Source organism: Littorina saxatilis, linkage group LG11, assembly GCF_037325665.1.
Source record: "Littorina saxatilis isolate snail1 linkage group LG11, US_GU_Lsax_2.0, whole genome shotgun sequence".
Classification (NCBI taxonomy): Eukaryota; Metazoa; Mollusca; class Gastropoda; order Littorinimorpha; family Littorinidae; genus Littorina; species Littorina saxatilis.
The window spans coordinates 37,889,001-37,910,631 of record NC_090255.1 but is presented as its reverse complement, the minus strand read 5'-3'; the positions used below and the strand labels follow the sequence as shown (position 1 = coordinate 37,910,631).

The 21,631-nt window shown below is 43.8% G+C and overlaps 1 protein-coding gene across 1 annotated transcript in view; it reads right to left on the bottom strand.

The window, feature by feature from the left end:
* Positions 1 to 309: 309 nt before the first annotated feature.
* The window catches only part of LOC138980399 (solute carrier organic anion transporter family member 2A1-like), a 39,029-nt gene continuing 17,707 nt past the window's right edge, over positions 310 to 21,631 (bottom strand). Inside the window, exons 4-12 of the mRNA XM_070353265.1 lie at positions 20,571 to 20,657; positions 19,676 to 19,876; positions 18,994 to 19,158; positions 11,000 to 11,189; positions 9,582 to 9,726; positions 8,533 to 8,738; positions 7,760 to 7,824; positions 1,906 to 2,020; positions 310 to 945 (exon numbers count right to left, since the gene is read on the bottom strand). Coding sequence (XP_070209366.1) covers positions 681 to 945; positions 1,906 to 2,020; positions 7,760 to 7,824; positions 8,533 to 8,738; positions 9,582 to 9,726; positions 11,000 to 11,189; positions 18,994 to 19,158; positions 19,676 to 19,876; positions 20,571 to 20,657 — 1,439 coding nt within the window. The 3' untranslated portion in view covers positions 310 to 680. The remainder of the gene's footprint in view (positions 946 to 1,905; positions 2,021 to 7,759; positions 7,825 to 8,532; positions 8,739 to 9,581; positions 9,727 to 10,999; positions 11,190 to 18,993; positions 19,159 to 19,675; positions 19,877 to 20,570; positions 20,658 to 21,631) is intronic.

The following is a 21,631-nucleotide window of genomic DNA, read 5'->3' as shown; positions in this document are numbered from 1 at the left end:
ACAGTTTCATAAGGCCAGTGTTCCCTGAAACAGTTTCATAAGGCCAGTGTTCCCTGAAACAGTTTCATAAGGCCAGTGTTCCCTGAAACAGTTTCATAAGGCCAGTGTTCCCTGAAACAGGTTCATAAGGCCAGTGTTCCCTGAAACAGTTTCATAAGGCCAGTGTTCCCTGAAACAGTTTCATAAGGCCAGTGTTCCCTGAAACAGTTTCATAAGGCCAGTGTTCCCTGAAACAGTTTCATAAGGCCAGTGTTCCCTGAAACAGTTTCATAAGGCCAGTGTTCCCTGAAACAGTTTCATAAGGCCAGTGTTCCCTGAAACAGTTTCATAAGGCCAGTGTTCCCTGAAACAGTTTCATAAGGCCAGTGTTCCCTGAAACAGTTTCATAAGGCCAGTGTTCCCTGAAACAGTTTCATAAGGCCAGTGTTCCCTGAAACAGTTTCATAAGGCCAGTCAGTGTTCCCTGAAACAGTTTCATAAGGCCAGTGTTCCCTGAAACAGTTTCATAAGGCCAGTGTTCCCTGAAACAGAAAGGTAACAAAGGGAAAATGTTTTACTATGTTTTGTCATTGTACACAGTTTTCAACAACAACAAGTGTGCGCCGGTCTTTTGCATGGCATTGGAAAGGGGTAGGCTTAAGAGGAATAACTGCGTATTTCACACCACAGTCACTCAATTCTTATTTCTTCCCTTTGTAGATGTTCTTCCCTCCGAAGAAGTCATCATCTTCTTCCTCTTCTGGTGTTCCGTTCGAGGTTCTCGTTCCGTTTCCGTTCAGGGATTTCTCAAGCATTAGTTTTTCTCCTTCCGGTGCGATCGTGGACTCGATGACGTCACTCTGCGGTGCGAATTTGTTGCGACCGTACATTGCAATCAGCAAAGCTGTCAGATAGAGCAGGCAGCATCCTATTCGTGTGCTGAAGAAGATAGCATGGTAGCGATACCTGGAAACAAACATAACAAATCAGAACACAAAAAAACAGAGGAAAATTTGATCTTCGTGACTGATTGGATTTTCAAACGCATTTAGAGGTCTGTCTGTCTGTCTGTCTGTCTGTCTGTCTGTCTCTTTTTTTTCTATCTCTCTCTCTCTCTCTCTCTCTCTCTCTCTCTCTCTCTCTCTCTCTCTCTCTCTCCTGTTTGAAGCACACACACACACACACACACACACACACACACACACACACACACACGCACACATACATACGCGCACGCGCGCACACGCACATAACTGTCAAGAAAACTGAAACTCTCCAGATGGTGCGCGCGCGTACACACACAGAACTGTCAAGAAAACTGAAACACAATGGTGTTGCTTTAGTCGCCGTTCAAATAACAAAGTAGTAACGGTTGGTATGTGTAGGGTGATAAGATGGTGGGCGGGTAGGTTGCTGGTTAGTTTGTAACGTCCCTTCAACTAAGGCAACAAAAAAAGGTCTGTTTACGGTAACATAGGCCACACAAAAAAAGGGTCGGTAGGTCGGGATTTTTTTTTTTTTCCAAAAAAACATATTTTTACGTTATTTTGCCCAAAAAGCAAGATTTTTTTTTTTTTCCCAAATGCCAAAAAAAAGACTAGGGTCGCGCGAAAAAACTAGGGTCGGTCGGGTTACCGTAAACAGACCTATTTTTTTTTTGGCCTAATATGGCTATGTAGGACCGCTGCAAGTTCGTTTCCTTTCTCAGAGAGGTAGAGGAAGAGAGTTGGAGACGGAGAGAGGAATGACACTTTAACGAGCGAGTTTGGTTCAAATCGGTTTGTATTCAAGTGTGTAGTGCAAACACACAAAAACGCATATTTGCGCGAATTCCATGGGGTTTGCTTACCTTCAACAGGCAAAATGAGCTGTCAGATAATTTCGAATCATGACGATAATTATATGCTTTGTCATAAGACGTCTTACCGGAACACTGAGAGATCGTAGAGACTGCAGGACCCGCCGCCGTCACACCCAGAACTCCACAGCATGCAACATGAGTCCACGATGCGTCCGTACACTATGGGGCCCAGGAACCAGCCTGAACAAAACAACCATATGTCTTTACGTCATTGGGGCCCAGAAATCAGCATAAACAAAGCAGCCATATGTCATGACGTCATTAGGGCACCAGGAACCAGCCTGAACAGAGCAGCCATATGTCATGACGTCATTGGGGCCCATGCATAGCAACATGAATCCACGATACGTCCGTACAATATAAGGGGCCCCAGGAACCAGCCTAAACAAAACAGTCATATGTCTTGACGTCATTGGGACCCGGGAACCAGCCTAAACAAAACAGCCATATGGTATTACGTCATTGGGGCCCAGCAATCCCGAAACTGGGTACTACTCAAACCGAGGGGTCTGATTTGTTGAAAACAAAACAAATCTCAATTTCAACCAATCCAACACCGCGGCTGACTCCCACCCAGTTGGTAACTTTCTTGTGCACCTCGGCCCAGCAACCAGCTTGACGACAGAGCAGTGATCGATACTGCAATACATTGTGAGGCCCTGTAACCAGCTTGACGACAGAGCAGTGATCGATACTGCAATACATTGTGAGGCCCTGTAACCAGCTTGACGACAGAGCAGTGATCGATACTGCAATACATTGTGAGGCCCTGTAACCAGCTTGACGACAGAGCAGTGATCGATACTGCAATACAGTGTGAGGCGCGGTAACCAGCTTGACGACAGAGCAGTGATCGATACTGCAATACAGTGTGAGGCCCGGTAACCAGCTTGACGACAGAGCAGTGATCGATACTGCAATACAGTGTGAGGCCCGGTAACCAGTTTGATGACAGAGCAGTGATCGATACTGCAATACAGTGTGAGGCCCGGTAACCAGCTTGACGACAGAGCAGTGATCGATACTGCAATATATTGTGAGGCCCAGTAACCAGCTTGACGACAGAGCAGTGATCGATACTGCAATACAGTGTGAGGCCCGGTAACCAGTTTGACGACAGAGCAGTGATCGATACTGCAATACAGTGTGAGGCCCGGTAACCAGCTTGACGACAGAGCAGTGATCGATACTGCAATATATTGTGAGGCCCGGTAACCAGCTTGACGACAGAGCAGTGATCGATACTGTAATATATTGTGAGGCCCGGTAACCAGCTTGACGACAGAGCAGTGATCGATACTGCAATACATTGTAAGCCCGGTAACCAGCTTGACGACAGAGCAGTGATCGATACTGTAATATATTGTGAGGCCCGGTAACCAGCTTGACGACAGAGCAGTGATCGATACTGCAATACAGTGTGAGGCCCGGTAACCAGCTTGACGACAGAGCAGTGATCGATACTGCAATATATTGTGAGGCCCGGTAACCAGCTTGACGACAGAGCAGTGATCGATACTGCAATACATTGAGGCACGGTAACCAGCTTGACGACAGAGCAGTGATCGATACTGCAATACATTGAGGCACGGTAACCAGCTTGACGACAGAGCAGTGATCGATACTGCAATACATTGAGGCACGGTAACCAGCTTGACGACAGAGCAGTGATCGATACTGCAATACATTGAGGCACGGTAACCAGCTTGACGACAGAGCAGTGATCGATACTGCAATACATTGAGGCACGGTAACCAGCTTGACGACAGAGCAGTGATCGATACTGCAATACATTGAGGCACGGTAACCAGCTTGACGACAGAGCAGTGATCGATACTGCAATACAGTGTGAGGCGCGGTAACCAGCTTGACGACAGAGCAGTGATCGATACTGTAATATATTGTGAGGCCCGGTAACCAGCTTGACGACAGAGCAGTGATCGATACTGCAATACATTGTGAGGCCCTGTAACCAGCTTGACGACAGAGCAGTGATCGATACTGCAATACATTGTAAGCCCGGTAACCAGCTTGACGACAGAGCAGTGATCGATACTGCAATACATTGTGAGGCCCTGTAACCAGCTTGACGACAGAGCAGTGATCGATACTGCAATACATTGTGAGGCCCTGTAACCAGCTTGACGACAGAGCAGTGATCGATACTGCAATACAGTGTGAGGCCCGGTAACCAGCTTGATGACAGAGCAGTGATCGATACTGCAATATATTGTGAGGCCCGGTAACCAGCTTGACGACAGAGCAGTGATCGATACTGCAATACAGTGTGAGGCCCAGTAACCAGCTTGACGACAGAGCAGTGATCGATACTGCAATATATTGTGAGGCCCGGTAACCAGCTTGACGACAGAGCAGTGATCGATACTGCAATACAGTGTGAGGCCCGGTAACCAGCTTGACGACAGAGCAGTGATCGATACTGCAATACATTGTAAGCCCGGTAACCAGCTTGACGACAGAGCAGTGGTCGATACTGCAATACATTGTAAGCCCGGTAACCAGCTTGACGACAGAGCAGTGATCGATACTGCAATACATTGTGAGGCCCTGTAACCAGCTTGACGACAGAGCAGTGATCGATACTGCAATACATTGTGAGCCCGGTAACCAGCTTGACGACAGAGCTGTGATCGATACTGCAATAGATTGAGGCCCGGTAACCAGCTTTAACAAAACCGTAGCCAAAATATAACATACATGTATAATATTTTCATTTCCTAATGGAACAGAGAGGAGGCCAAAGCAGCGTTAGTTTTTATGATTATCTAGCAATGGGGTCGAGGAGCAAATCTTAAAGACATCCGACACCGATTAAACAACCATTGGAAATCGCTAACATTTTTGCCTGATGTTTGTTTAAAGTCTGACAAAACAATGTGTAATAAAATCAGAGAAATCGATCTAATGTTTTTAAGATACAGCCTCGTGAATATGTTGACATGTCAAGTTTATTCTGTAAAACAGGGTTGGCTATTGGATATGGTATCTAACCGATTAATCAAAATCACAAATACTTGTTTTGCATGTGGCGTAAATACCGACTATGTGCTCCTAAAAATGATGTTTCATATTTAGGCCCCAAAGCTAGCATGAATAACGGATTTCTCTTTTGGCCTATAAGCTAGCATAAATAAAGATTTTCTCTTTAGGCCCCAAAGCTAGAATAAATAAAGGTTTTCTCTTTAGGCCAATAAGCTAGCATAAAAAAAGACTTTCTCTTTAGGCCCCAAAGCTAGAATAAATAAAGGTTTTCTCTTTAGGCCAATAAGCTAGCATAAAAAAAGACTTTCTCTTTAGGCCAATAAGCTAGCATAAAAAAGACTTTCTCTTTAGGCCAATAAGCTAGAATAAATAAAGGTTTTCTCTTTAGGCCAATAAGCTAGCATAAAAAAAGACTTTCTCTTTAGGCCAATAAGCTAGCATAAAAAAAGACTTTCTCTTTAGGCCAATAAGCTAGAATAAATAAAGGTTTTCTCTTTAGGCCAATAAGCTAGCATAAAAAAGACTTTCTCTTTAGGCCAATAAGCTAGCATAAAAAAAGACTTTCTCTTTAGGCCAATAAGCTAGAATAAATAAAGGTTTTCTCTTTAGGCCAATAAGCTAGCATAAATAAAGACTTTCTCTTTAGGCCAATAAGCTAGCATAAAAAAAGACTTTCTCTTTAGGCCAATAAGCTAGAATAAATAAAGGTTTTCTCTTTAGGCCAATAAGCTAGAATAAATAAAGGTTTTCTCTTTAGGCCAATAAGCTAGAATAAATAAAGGTTTTCTCTTTAGGACAATAAGCTAGAATAAATAAAGGTTTTCTCTTTAGGCCAATAAGCTAGCATAAAAAAAGACTTTCTCTTTAGGCCAATAAGCTAGCATAAAAAAAGACTTTCTCTTTAGGCCAATAAGCTAGAATAAATACAGGTTTTCTCTTTAGGCCAATAAGCTAGCATAAATAAAGATTTTCTCTCTAGGCCAATAAGCTAGAATAAACAAAGGTTTTCTCTTTAGGCCAAAAAGCTAGCATAAATAAAGGTTTTCTCTTTAGGCCAATAAGCTAGAATAAATAAAGGTTTTCTCTTTAGGCCAAAAAGCTAGCATAAAAAAAGACTTTCTCTTTAGGCCAATAAGCTAGCATAAAAAAGACTTTCTCTTTAGGCCAATAAGCTAGCATAAAAAAAGACTTTCTCTTTAGGCCAATAAGCTAGCATAAAAAAAGACTTTCTCTTTAGGCCAATAAGCTAGCATAAAAAAAGACTTTCTCTTTAGGCCAATAAGCTAGAATAAATAAAGGTTTTCTCTTTAGGCCAAAAAGCTAGCATAAAAAAAGACTTTCTCTTTAGGCCAAAAAGCTAGCATAAATAAAGGTTTTCTCTTTAGGCCAATAAGCTAGAATAAATAAAGGTTTTCTCTTTAGGCCAAAAAGCTAGCATAAATAAAGGTTTTCTCTTTAGGCCAATAAGCTAGAATAAAAAAAGACTTTCTCTTTTGGCCAATAGGCTAGTATAAAAAAAAGTCTTTCTCTTTAGGCCAATAAGCTAGAATAAATAAAGGTTTTCTCTTTAGGCCAATAAGCTAGCATAAAAAAAGACTTTCTCTTTAGGCCAATAAGCTAGAATAAATAAAGGTTTTCTCTTTAGGCCAATAAGCTAGCATAAAAAAAGACTTTCTCTTAGGCCAATAAGCTAGAATAAATAAAGGTTTTCTCTTTAGGCCAATAAGCTAGCATAAAAAAAGACTTTCTCTTTAGGCCAATAAGCTAGAATAAAAAAAGACTTTCTCTTTAGGCCAATAAGCTAGCATAAAAAAAGACTTTCTCTTTAGGCCAATAAGCTAGAATAAATAAAGGTTTTCTCTTTAGGCCAATAAGCTAGAATAAATAAAGGTTTTCTCTTTAGGACAATAAGCTAGAATAAATAAAGGTTTTCTCTTTAGGCCAATAAGCTAGAATAAATAAAGGTTTTCTCTTTAGGCCAATAAGCTAGCATAAAAAAAGACTTTCTCTTTAGGCCAATAAGCTAGCATAAATAAAGGTTTTCTCTTTAGGCCAATAAGCTAGCATAAAAAAAGACTTTCTCTTTAGGCCAATAAGCTAGCATAAATAAAGGTTTTCTCTTTAGGCCAATAAGCTAGCATAAAAAAAGACTTTCTCTTTAGGCCAATAAGCTAGCATAAATAAAGGTTTTCTCTTTAGGCCAATAAGCTAGCATAAAAAAAGACTTTCTCTTTAGGCCAATAAGCTAGCATAAATAAAGGTTTTCTCGTGAGTAAAGTGCTTTTTGGTCTTTTTGTTCTTCGCTCTCACATGCAGTCGCTATTGTTTCTTTGCTAGCATAAATAAAGGTTTTCTCGTTAGCCCCCTATTAAGCTAGCATAAATAAAGGTTTTCTCGTTAGGCCCCTATTAAGCTAGTATTTTTTGTTTGTTTGTTCGTTCATGGGCTGAAACTCCCACGGCTTTTACGTGTATGACCGTTTTTTACCCCGCCATTTAAGCAGCCATACGCCGCTTTCGGAGGAAGCATGCTGGGTATTTTCGTGTTTCTATAACCCACCGAACTCTGACATGGATTACAGGATCTTTTTCAAGCGCACTTGGTCTTGTGCTTGCGTGTACACACGGGGGTGTTCGAACACCGAGGAGAGTCTGCACACAAAATTGACTCTGAGAAATAAATCTCTCGCCGAACGTGGGGACGAACTCAGGCTGACAGCGGCCAACTGGATACAAATCCAGCGCGCTACCGACTGAGCTACATCCCCGCCCCAAGCTAGTATAAATAAAGGTTTTCACTTTGGGCCCATAAGCTAGTATAAAAAAAGGTGTTCACCTTAGGCCCAAAAGCTAGCATAAATAAAGATTGTATCTTTACTCCTTAGTTTCTCTATAAAATTACAGTGCTTTTGCTCACCCAGAAGAGTGCCGCAGAAGGCTGAAAGGCCTATGGCAAGCGGTTTGTCACTCTCTTTGACGCTCCTGCAAAATTAAAAACAAAAATAGCAAGTTCCCCGAGGTCTATACCTGCATGGTAACTAATGAAACAAGTGAGGAAAATGCAGAACTTGAGACAACTTGCCATTACAATCTTTTCTCTTTTCCTTCTGCTACTATCTGCTGACAAGGGTGTTCAGATGTGGACTGTGATGCATACACATGGTAAAATCTCTCTCTCTCTCTCTCTCTCTCTCTCTCTCTCTCTCTCTCTCTCTCTCTCTCTCTCTCTCTCTCTCTCTCTCTCTCTCTCTCTCTCTCTTTCTTTCTTTCTCTCTCTTTATTTTTGTCTCTGTCTCTCTCTCTCTCTCTTTCTTTCTATCTCTCCGCCTCTCTCTCTCTCTCTCTCTCTCTCCCCCTCTCTCTCTCCCTCTCTCTCTCTCGCTCCCCCTCACACATACACACACACACACACACACACACACACACACACACACACACACACACACACATTTTCTCTCTCATTCTCTCTATCTATCTATCTCTGTCTCTCGCTCCCCCTCTCACACACACACACACACACACACACACACATTTTCTCTCTCTCTCTCATTCTCTCTCTCTCTCTCTCTCTCTCTCTCTCTCTCTCTCTCTCTCTCTCTCTCTCTCTCTCTCTCTCTATCTCCCCCCCCCCCCCTCATAAAACGCCACAATGGATTCAGTTTTGATACCAAGTGTGTACTTTTGTGTTACCTGACACTGACGAGGAATGCTGGCATGATGACGAGTGTTGCAGTCAAGGCGCCGAAAAAGTTGACGATAGCGTAAGGGTAGAGGTTGCTGCAGTCAGGGGCACAAAACCCTGGTGTCGCTTGTGACGTCATCTCTTCCTGACCGCCCGTCGAGTTCTTCCGCCATGACGTCATCGTCGCGTTGATGCAGGAACAGGAGCCGTAACTCTGTTGGAAATGGTTCGAAACAGAAAGTGTTTGTTGGTGATAAAAACTCGATGTGTGTGTTTTTGTGATCGGCATTTCGCACACGCACACACACTTATGTATACACTCACACACAACACAACACATATAAGTTTATGTATCGATTGAACATGGGATTTCCCTTCTTTGACGTCAGATTCCGACAAAAATTCATGATTAGACGGCCAGCCGAGACTACTAAATAGTGCATGTTTGTGTGCGTTCAATCGTAAAAAGTAAAAGGAACTCTACCGGCACGGTTGGCCTAGTGGTAAGGCGTCCGCCCCGTGATCGGGAGGTCGTGGGTTCGAACCCCGGCCGGGTCATACCTAAGACTTTAAAATTGTCAATCTAGTGGCTGCTCCGCCTGGCGTCTGGCATTATGGGGTTAGTGCTAGGACAGGTTGGTCCGGTGTCAGAATAATGTGACTGGGTGAGACATGAAGCCTGTGCTGCGACTTCTGTCTTGTGTGTGGCGCACGTTATATGTCAAAGCAGCACCGCCCTGATATGGCCCTTCGTGGTCGGCTGGGCGTTAAGATCGATACATAAATGTTATTTGTATGTTTGATCAAAATATGTAGAGGTTACATGCCGAGTCTCAGTGATTATTAAAAATAATGGTCGAAGTTAGCGGATCATGAAAAATGCGAGCCATGACACACACACACACAACACAACGACACAACACAACACAAGGCCACACAACACCACAACACACACACACACACACACACGCGCGCGCAACACACAACACACACACACACACACACACACACACACACACACACACACACAACACAACACAACACAACACAAACCCACCATTCCGAGACTCTCGGAGCATCCCGCGTGACAAGGCGAGAAGTAATTGACGCCATCCGCACCACAGGTGGGAAAGAAGACTGTGTCGTCACACTGACACGTCCCGCCACACGTCATTTCCGTTGTGTTACCATTGGCTGGAAGCCTGGGTTAAAAGAAAATTAAAAGATCAAATGCCTTTTCTTTTGTCTGTACACCTTAAAAACTGCGAACACATTGAGAGTCGACCAGAGAAAATCTCAAAATGGAGGTATACATTTTTTCTTATAAAAACACCAAAATCATCGAGAATAGTATTCAAAAATAATCTTCTCCGTCAACAGTCTGGCTTGAGGTATGTCCCTTGCATATAACTTATAACGATAACGCGATGACTTCACTGTCACAGTCAAAATTAGGGCTTTTCATCTGAATTTGTCTTAGGTTTAACACACTGCCCCGGACGTTTTTACACCCCCGGTATAGGGGTGTGTATAGGTTTCGCTCGATGTGTTTGTGTGTTTGTGTTCGCATATAGATCTCAAGAATGAACGGACCGATCGTCACCAAACTTGGTGAACAGGTTCTATACATTCCTGAGACGGTCCTTACAAAAATTGGGACCAGTCAAACACACGGTTAGGGAGTTATTGGTGGATTAAGATTCTACAAGGACTTATAGAGGGACATATTAATGGTCAAAGGGAAATAACCTTCTCAGTTGGTGGCAGTGAGAATGGTTATTTCCCTTTGACCAACGGGGGTGTTTTTCCTACCTCGGAGGAATTTCTTGTTGTTGTTGTATCTGTCACTGTTTCATATTATGTAAATTTGTTAGTAACCATCTGCAAATATGTATTGGTTTTCAAGAATAATTTAATTTGGCTTCGCCGCAAAAATCCTCAATTATTAAATGTATCTTTTAATGATATAACTATGATAGGCCTGTAGCTAGTTGTTGATTCCTAAAATGTTTAGTCAAAATGGATGATTGAACATAACAAAAGTTAAACCGAACGAAGAACGGTCATAGTATAAGGTCAATAGTCATGAAGCAGCTGAATAAAATTCGAACGGAATGTTGGTTGGTTGGTTGGTTGTTAGTTTTTCTTACTTGGCATTTTCTTGGTTTTTCGGGACCGATTGTTTCCTGTCTCAGTGTATATGGTTGGTATACGTGTTTTGGAACTATGTATGCCTACATTAAGACATACTGAAACATACCCGGCAACATACTGATGCATACCCGGCAACATACTGATGCATACCCGGCAACATACTGACACATACCCGGCAACATACGGATCCATACCCGGCAACATACTGACACATACCCGAAAAAAGCTGAAACCAACCCGGAAACATACTGACACATGCCAGCATACTGACACCTACCCGGCAACATACTGACACATACCCGGAGAAAGGCTGAAACCTACCCGGAAGAAGCACCCATGCTGATGTAGGGCTGGTCACAACCCAGAAAGAAGCCCATGCCATTAAATATGACGGACGTTGCCGTGGTAATCACCATCAGCTTCAGACACTGCACGGGGGACAACTTGAAGCGTGACGTCACAACCCCGCCCACCAAAGTACCGCCGGCCGCTGACAGGATGTTTAGCACTCCTGTGGATATTCAAAACACAAATAATGTGTAAACATACTGTCCAGACAGGTATAGAGAAGGATAGACATATACAGAAACATACAAGCAAGAGAGAGAGGCTGGACACTGGAAAGACCAATAGGGCAATACCATTTGGGGTCATTACAAAGCAAAATAGATGACAGAGACCAGGGCCGGACTACCGGGGGGGTTATGGGGGTTGCGCAACCCCCCCCCCCCCCTAGCCTAAACATGTACCTCACTTACTTAAAACATTTTTATTATTGTTTATTTTATGCCGTTTCATGCAAGGAGCGACCATTTTCCTATCTCAGAATATGACCTACCCATCAGCTTAAGGGGGCTTCGCCCCCTGACACCCACAAGTAGTCAGGTCGTCATTTCCCGATTTTGACCTTAAACCCCTCAAAAAATACCTCGGAGAATGTTTTGACTGTTTTGAACTCTGTGATGTCTGTAGATTACAGATCCGACGGATGACACTCTGTCATCCTTGGGCATTTTGATGTATTCAAGATGGCGGACAAGATGGATTCCAGACTGCAAAATAGTCGAAACTGCATGCTATAAACTAGCAGAACTGTATTTATTTATGTTTTCCGGGAGATAAAACGGGAGTTAATATGCATAACAACAGTTACATGATTAGCAGACACTATAACCCGAATGGCTGGTCTGTTGGGGGACCGTTAAAACTGGTTAACGGAGCAGGATGATATAGTTTTAGCAATATATTTTGTTCAGTTACAGCTAATGGTTTAAGCTTATATGTGTTGTGGGCTTTGATTACTGTTGCACTTCGCTTGACCTTCATCGCATTTCAAGGTCATATGAATGTCAAATGTTCATTCAAATGATAAAGGATTATACTATCTTTGAAGATAAAATGACGAAATGTGTTCATCTTCTTAAAACTTGCCATGAATAAAAACGTTCACCAACACTGAAGGTCACATGTTTTCAAGGTCAAACAATTTCAAGGTCATATATTTTAATGTTTGTAAAACCATCACTTAGCACGTGCATCACTACAAAGATCACTGTCAAGAAGACGAAGCTGAGATTGTGTGGCCATGTAACAAGAACAGGCGGGCTCTCCAAGACCATCTTACAGGGTATGGTGCGCTGAAAGAGAAGATAGAGAAGACAAATGAACAGAGGGACAGATATCATTACAGAGTGGATTGGGAAATATTTTGCAACTTCCCAAAAATTGCTCACAGCCGCCAGAGGTGGAGACAGCTTATGAAGCGCTCGTCGTTGAAGTGACCCTACCATCCTGGTGGGTTCCAGAATCAATGAGTGACTTGGTCGGTGAGCAAGCAGCTGTAATACCCACAATAACTTAAAGTTATCTTGTGCTCTTTTTTTAAGAAGATCTAGTCAGGTGAGGAATGTATACATCAGACGAAAGGCCTTGTAAGGTGTCACAGCGCCAAGCGATTCGGCATATGAAATCCCTTTTGACACCATATACACAGTGTTGTGTCAGTTAGTGACGCCCCGAGGAGGTGTATTAGGCGTCATGTCAAGAGGCTAAACCTGATGTACCATGTCTCACATACAAAAGACCTCTATCTCATAACGTAAAGGTCATGGCGACGAACCAGGGATACTGGTTAGTATGCACTTTACCTCGCCGATGACCACACAGGATGATGTGTAGTTTACCACTCCAGATGACCAGGCGGGATGACCACGCTGGTTTACCACACAAGATGACATGGTCATGCAGTGAGTTTCTAGTTTTAGGGCAGCCACCATCGATCCTTTTTTCAATTGCCGAAATGGTAGCGGATGACTATTCCTGATGACCAATAAATGACAACGCCCGATGATTACGCAGGATGTCATGTAGATTACCAGTACGGGTGACCGGTGAGAATTGCCGGTGCGGATGACCAGTGTGGATGACCTGTGCAGATGACCATGAATGATGACCAGTGCAGATGACCAGTGCGGATTACCGGTGCGGATGTCCAGTGCAGATGATCATGAAAAATTACCAGTGCGGATGACGAGTGCGAATGATTAGTGCGGATGACCAGTGCAGATTATCATGAACGATGACTAGTGCAGATGACCAGTGCAGATGATCATGAAGGATGACCTGTGCGGATGACCAGTGCAGATGATCATGAAGGATGAATAGTGCGGATGACCGATGCGGATGATCACAAAAGGATGACCAGTGCGGATGACCGCAAAGGATGACCAGTGTGGATGGCCGATCCAGATGACCAGTGCGGGTGACCGGTGAAGGTGACTGTTGCACATGCCCAGTGCGGATGACTACGATGGATGACCAGTGCGGATTTGTGCAATTTCCAAGGAGTAGACATCGACATAAGATGGCACACGCACCTTGACCGACTGCGCGACCACAGCATGCCGTTGCACATGGTAACTTTCTCCACAGCCACACTTCAACATTAGCATGACTTCAGTTGGTGTAGGTTCTACTCCAGGCGGTTTTCTGCCCATCCTACAACCACCCGGAGTCAACTGGATCAAGATTTGGAAGATCCCCGTAGAATTGCAATACAGCCCTTTTCAGATGGACGTTCAGCAATGGGCTGATGTGGGCGGTAGTTTTTGATTTATGTGGACTGGTGCTTGGAGGTTCTAGTTAGCCAGGTTTCATATCTCTCACGTGATATGTTGTTTGAGATTTTGCACCTGTAGCACTCGCTTACAAACTGCAACATTTGCTGAAAGACTTCACCGATTTTCACGCATGGATCTTCTGCAGAGAAATCAAGCACTCCTACGAACACACTGGTTCATGAACAGCTGTCACCAGATGGCATACGCTTCCATCTAAAATAGCTCTATCGTCTGGTAAACAATCAAATCGGAGAAAACTAGTCTCTCACGATGTTCTTTGATCATCGCCCGCCATTTTGTAAGATCAATTTACAAGTTTTATCTTCGACAGTGAAACCTGTGCTTTGGAACACCATACGCACTAATCGCAAGTCCACGAATAACACAGGTTTCACATCTTCTCAGCCTGGATGTAATTCCATACACACTCATGTGCAAATTGTTTCCATTCAGCAGAATGAAACACGTCAAATGCCTTTGTTTTTTGTCTTGGAAGAGGAGCTCAAGTACGGACACGGACAACACTACAGGCCATACTGTACGTGTCGTCATATTACTCATTACGTTTTCCCGACGTCATGAAGTTATGACGCCATTCTAGCCCTTTTTTCTATGGAATGCCTTTTGTGTCTAAATCAAAAAAATCAACATTTGCTAATTTTCCTATAATTAATTTTTTCTCAATTTGCCCAAGGATTTAAAGATGTCATCCTGCGGATTTGTAAACTTCAGGAGTTAAACTACCCAAAACCATTAAAACATTTTCCGAGGTATTTTTCAAGGGGTTATTGCCCTGCCGTAAGGACTAAAGGGGCTCTGTCCCTTGACCCCGCCAGGGGGAACATCCCCCTTAGTCCTTACGGCAGGGCAATAACCCCTTGAAAAATACCTCGGAAAATGTTTTAATGGTTTTGGGTAGTTTAACTCCTGAAGTTTACAAATCCGCAGGATGACATCTTTAAATCCTTGGGCAAATTGAGTTAAAATTAATTATAGGAAAATTAGCAAATGTTGATTTTTTTGTTTAGACACAAAAGGCATTCCATAGAAAAAAGGGCTAGAATGGCGTCATAAACTTCATGACGTCGGGAAAACGTAATGAGTAATATGACGACACGTACAGTATGGCCTGTAGTGTTGTCCGTGTCCGTACTTGAGCTCCTCTTCCAAGACAAATAACAAAGGCATTTGACGTGTTTCATTCTGCTAAATGGAAACAATTTGCACATGAGTGTGTATGGAATTACATCCAGGCTGAGAAGATGTGAAACCTGTGTTATTCGTGGACTTGCGATTAGTGCGTATGGTGTTCCAAAGCACAGGTTTCACTGTCGAAGATAAAACTTGTAAATTGATCTTACAAAATGGCGGGCGATGATCAAAGAACATCGTGAGAGACTAGTTTTCTCCGATTTGATTGTTTACCAGACGATAGAGCTATTTTAGATGGAAGCGTATGCCATCTGGTGACAGCTGTTCATTATAAACCAGTGTGTTCGTAGGAGTGCTTGATTTCTCTGCAGAAGATCCATGCGTGAAAATCGGTGAAGTCTTTCAGCAAATGTCGCAGTTTGTAAGCGAGTGCTACAGGTGCAAAATCTCAAACAACATATCACGTTACGGTTAGAGATATGAAACCTGGCTAGCTAGAACCTCCAAGCACCAGTCCACATAAATCAAAAACTACCGCCCACATCAGCCCATTGCTGAACGTCCATCTGAAAAGGGCTGTATTGCAATTCTACGGGGATCTTCCAAATCTTGATCCAGTTGACTTCGGGTGGTTGTAGGATGGGCAGAAAACCGCCTGGAGTAGAACCTACACCAACTGAAGTCATGCTAATTTTGAAGTGTGGCTGTGGAGAAATGTACCATGTGTAACAGCATGCTGTGGTTGCGCAGTCGGTCAATGTGCGTGTGCCATCTTATGTCGATGTCTACTCCTTGGAAATTCCACAAATCCGCACTGGTCATCCATCGTAGTCATCCGCACTGGCCATGTGCAACAGTCACCTTCACCGGTCACCCGCACTGGTCATCTGGATAGGTCATCCACACTGGTCATCCTTTGCGGTCATCCGCACTGGTCATCCTTTTGTGATCATCCGCATCGGTCATCCGCACTATTCATCCTTCATGATTATCCGCACAGGTCATCCTTCATGATCATCTGCACTGGTCATCTGCACTAGTCATCGTTCAATTCATGATAATCTGCACTGGTCATCCGCACTAATCATCCGCACTCGTCATCCGCACTGGTCATTTTTGACTCACATGCGAAGCAAAAGTGAGTCTATGTACTCACCCGAGTCGTCCGTCCGTCCGTCCGTCCGGACGTCCGTCCGGAAAACTTTAACGTTGGATATTTCTTGGACACTATTCAGTCTATCAGTACCAAATTTGGCAAGATGGTGTATGATGACAAGGCCCCAAAAAACATACATAGCATCTTGACCTTGCTTCAAGGTCAAGGTCGCAGGGGCCATAAATGTTGTCTAAAAAACAGCTATTTTTCCCATTTTTCCCATTTTCTCTGAAGTTTTTGAGATTGAATACCTCACCTATATATGATATATAGGGCAAAGTAAGCCCCATCTTTTGATACCAGTTTGGTTTACCTTGCTTCAAGGTCAAGGTCACAGGAGCTCTTCAAAGTTGGATTGTATACATATTTTGAAGTGACCTTGACCCTGAACTATGGAAGATAACTGTTTCAAACTTAAAAATTATGTGGGGCACATGTTATGCTTTCGTCATGAGACACATTTGGTCACATATGATCAAGGTCAAGGTCACTTTGACCCTTATGAAATGTGACCAAAATAAGGTAGTGAACCACTAAAAGTGACCATATCTCATGGTAGAAAGAGCCAATACGCACCATTGTACTTCCTATGTCTTGAATTAACAGCTTTGTGTTGCATGACCTTGACCTTGGGTCAAGGTCACATGTATTTTGAAGTCATGTCAAGGTCAAGCATGTGAGTCGTATGGGCTTTGCCCTTCTTGTTCATGATCATCTGCACTGGACATCCGCACCGGTAATCCGCACTGGTCATCTGCACTGGTCATCCTTCATGGTCATCCTTCATGGTCATCTGTACAGGTCATCCACACTGGTCATCCGCACTGGCAATTCTCACTGGTCACCCGTACTGGTAATCTACATGACATCCTGCGTAATCATCGGGCGTTGTCATTTATTGGTCATCAGGCATAGTCATCCGCTACCATTACGGCAATTGAAAAAAGGGATCGATGGTGGCTGCCCTCAAACTGGAAACTCACTGCATGACCATGTCATCTTGTGTGGTAAACCAGCGTGGTCATCCCGCCTGGTCATCTGGAATGGTCAACTACACATCATCCTGTGTGGTCATCGGCGAGGTAAAGTGCATACTAACCAGTATCCCTGGTTCGTCGCCATGACCTTTACGTTATGTGATAGAGGTCTTTTGTATGTGAGACATGGTACATCAGGTTTAGCCTCTTGACATGCCGCCTAATACACCTCCTCGGGGCGTCACTAACTGACACAACACTGTGTATATGGTGTCAAAAGGGATTTCATATGCCGAATCGCTTGGCGCTGTGACACCTTACAAGGCCTTTCGTCTGATGTATACATTCCTCACCTGACTGGATCAGTCTTCTTAAAAAAAAGAGAACAAGATAACTTTAAGTTATTCTGGGTATTACAGCCACTTTTCCAGGATTAAGTTGTTATCTGCTTGCTCACCGACCAAGTCACTCATTGATTCTGGAACCCACCAGGATGGTAGGGTCACTTCAACGACGGGCGCTTCATAAGCTGTCTCCACCTCTGGCGGCTGTGAGCAATTTTTGGGAAGTTGCAAAACATTTCCGAATCCACTCTGTAATGATATCTGTCCCTCTGTTCATTTGTCTTTTCTATCTTCTCTTTCCGCGCACCATACCCTGTAAGATGGTCTTGGAGAGCCCGCCTGTTCTTGTTACATGGCCATACAATCTCAGCTTCGTCTTCTTGACAGTGATCTTTGTAGTGATACACGTGCTAAGTGATGGTTTTGCAGACATTAAAATATATGACCTTGAAATTGTTTGACCTTGAAAACGTGTGACCTTCAGTGTTGATGAACGTTTTTATTCATGGCAAGTTTTAAGAAGATGAACACATTTCGTCATTTTATCTTCAAAAATAGTATAATTCTTTATCATTTGAATGAACATTTGACATTCATATGACCTTGAAATGCGATGAAGGTCAAGCAAAGTGCAACAGTAATCAAAGCCCACAACACATATAAGCTTAAACCATTAGCTGTAACTGAACAAAATATATTGCTAAAACTAACTATATCATCCTGCTCCGTTAACCAGTTTTAACGGTCCCTCAACAGACCAGTCATTCGGGTTATTGTGTCTGCTAATCATGTAACTGTTGTTATGCATATTAACTCCCGTTTTATCTCCCGGAAAACATAAATAAATACAGTTCTGCTAGTTTATAGCATGCAGTTTCGACTATTTTGCAGTCTGGAATCCATCTTGTCCGCCATCTTGAATACATCAAAATGCCCAAGGATGACAGAGTGTCATCCGTCGGATCTGTAATCTACAGACATCACAGAGTTCAAAACAGTCAAAACATTCTCCGAGGTATTTTTTGAGGGGTTAAGGTCAAAATCGGGAAATGACGACCTGACTACCTGGACCACCACTGGCAACCCCCCCCCCCCCCTCCTCTTAGCCTAGTCCGGCCCTGGAGACAGAGACTGAGCTTTATTTTACAAGGATAAAGATGAAAGGCTGGTCTTTTAGAGAGAGAGGGGTGAGACATAGAGGAAATGATTGATGGAGAGACCGAGATTGAAAGAGAGAAAGAGGCAGACAGACAGATAAACAGAAGGAGATGGAGTGAGATTGGAGGTGGAGATCATGCCCCACCCCCATCCCCACCCCCCTACACACACTTAAGCCCTCTTTTACCACACAAATCCCCCTGCCCCCTGCCCCCAACCCCTACCCATCCCATCCCCCCAAATCGTACCGAGCAGGATGTTGGCTTGCCAGGTGGGGATCATGAACTGTGTCTCAAAGTACTTGGGCAGCAAGGAGATCATCCCCCCCCCCCCCCCCGTAAACCACCCCCCCCCCCCCTTTAACCGTCCCCAACCCCCCCCTCCCCCACCACCCCACCCAAGATCGTACCGAGCAGTATGTTGGCTTGCCAGGTGGGGATCATGAACTGTGTCTCAAAGTACTTGGGCAGGAAGGAGATCATGCCCCCGATGCCAAGCAGCGAGACGCACGTGCCCATCACCACACACATGTACACTGGCGTCTGCACCAGGCGGAGGATGCTCTTCAGGAACTCTGCAAAACAAAAACAAAACATGATCATACCTTTGGTAATCATTAATAGAAATGTATTGCTTTTCAAGAAAAAATTAATTTAGCTTTGCATCAAAAATTCTCGCGTGTCCAACAACAGAACACAAAACACAAAAGTAAACACACACACGCACACATGTGAGGGAGAGACAGACGAACAGGCGTCCTTCCCGTTACTTAATGAGGTAGCGCAATCCAAACGCTCATCAATGAGTAACAGCTAGAATAACTGTCAATCCAAAAAACGTCAATACCACCACAACCACAATGACATTTAGCCCCTTGACTGCTACGTACAATACGTATCAGGTCCGTTGTTTTCTATCATAAACAGATCGAAACCTTAACAAGGGAAACCATTTTTGAATTGCAGCAAGATGATTGCCTCCCCTGGATACCGTTTTTCTCAGTTTTGGTGTAACTGTTTCAGCTGGTATGTTACGAATTTGTATTCTTCCGGCAGTCAAAGGGTTTTAACATCAACGAAGCTCCCTTTCACCTTTTAGGTCGTGGAAACACATGCGACCTTTGGCCTCTCGCTTCCGGTCCTCTTCGAGTTTGCGCAGATGGGGCTGTGGCTTGAGGCGTCGTGGGAAGAAGAAGGTGGGGATGGCTGCCAACACACCCAGAAATCCGAACGTCAAGAAACCCAGCCACCACGCCCCCACCCACCGAGGATCCATCGGGGACATCTCTGTGTCTGAAAAACAAAGGAAAGAATAAATGAATTGTAATCCATGTCAGAGTTCGGTGGGTTGTAGAAACACGAAAATACCCAGCATGCTTCCCCCGAAAGCGGCGTATGGCTGTCTGAATGGTTGGGTAAAAACGGTCATACACGTACAAATCCACTCGTGAAAAAACATGAGTGAACGTGGGAGTTTCAGCCCATGAACGAAGAAGAAGAAGAAGAATTAATAGATGGGTGGATGGATGTCGGTGCTACCATCTAATTTTTCGTCTTTGGCCTTGTTGGTTTCAACAGTGTTTTATTCAATTAAACATGATACAATAATAACACGACAAACAATAGGGACACAAACTCAAGCAAACGCTTATATTACGTACGTGCCCTTCGGCCTTGTTGATCTCGTATAAATTCCACACTGCTTACAATGAGCATACACTATAAACGCTCCCACACACACACACACACACACACACACACACACACACACACACACACACAATCACACATACAATCACACACGCACACACACACACACACACACACACACAATCACACACGCTGACGCACACACAGACAAACACACACACACAAACACACACACACACACACACACACAAACACACACACACACACACACACACACACACACACACACACACACACACACACACACACACACACATTGCAGTAGTATTATCATTACCTTCTAGCGTCAGGTACAACTTGCTGAAAAGACCTCCCAAGGTGAAGGCCAACACTGGACCGAAGATGGATGCTGCAGATACGATTCCTGAAACACAATATTTTCATGTTTAAATGTCAAGGTGTTGTTCTGCAAACCATAAAACTATACTACTTCGGTTACCGGGGCTGAGATGCACGAACCAAAAGTGGGTGCCACCCAAACGGGAGAGAAGAAACCGCGGGGACTGATTCATTGAAACCACACAAAAATTCAATTCCACCCAATTCAACAACGCGACTGGCTCCCGACCGGTTGGTAACTTTCTCGTGCTCCTTGGCCCTGGGATCAAGCAGAATCTAACTACAACCAAGGTCAGCAAGCTGCTAAGAATCTTACAGTCAAATTTAAACAAATTAAGATATGTGACCCTCCACCACGGAATGAGTCGCATGTCACCTTTGCATGATTTTCATATGTTTATATTTTCCTAAAGAGTTTTTTATGCTCTATCCAGTGGTGAAAACCGTTTTAGAAAAGAGCGAAAACTGTTTGAGTTATAAGCCTGTGACTAAGGTGACCCTCACACTGTTACCAGACACTCTCCGGACTTATATCAAGCCTAGCGCAGAACCGCGCGAGGTGACATGCGACTCATTTCGTGGTGGAGGGTCACATATTGTCTCTTGCATTGAAACTCAGGTGTTCAAGGAAAGCCAAATGGATAGGTGTCTCTGATAAGCGGGTTGACGTCCGTCGTCTCTGAGCCCGAGGTCCACAGACTGACGTTCTGCGAATGACATGTATGTCCCCTTTTGTCAAACTACAGCAATCGTTTAGAGTACATCAACAGGTAAGGTTCTTTTTCTGCTTTCAACTCCAAAAGTTTGTTATAGGGGAAATGTTCCTTTTAAAGTAAAAGCTGGAGCTGGTTCCCTCCCCTACTTGCAGCTGTGGTCGTGAGGATCAAACCCCAGACCACAATCATTCTCCAGAGATGCCCCACCTTAGAAAGTCTAAGGAAAACCGTGTGGACAACAGCGGTCCCCCTCCGCTGCAAGCTGTATGGAGGAAATGAGGAC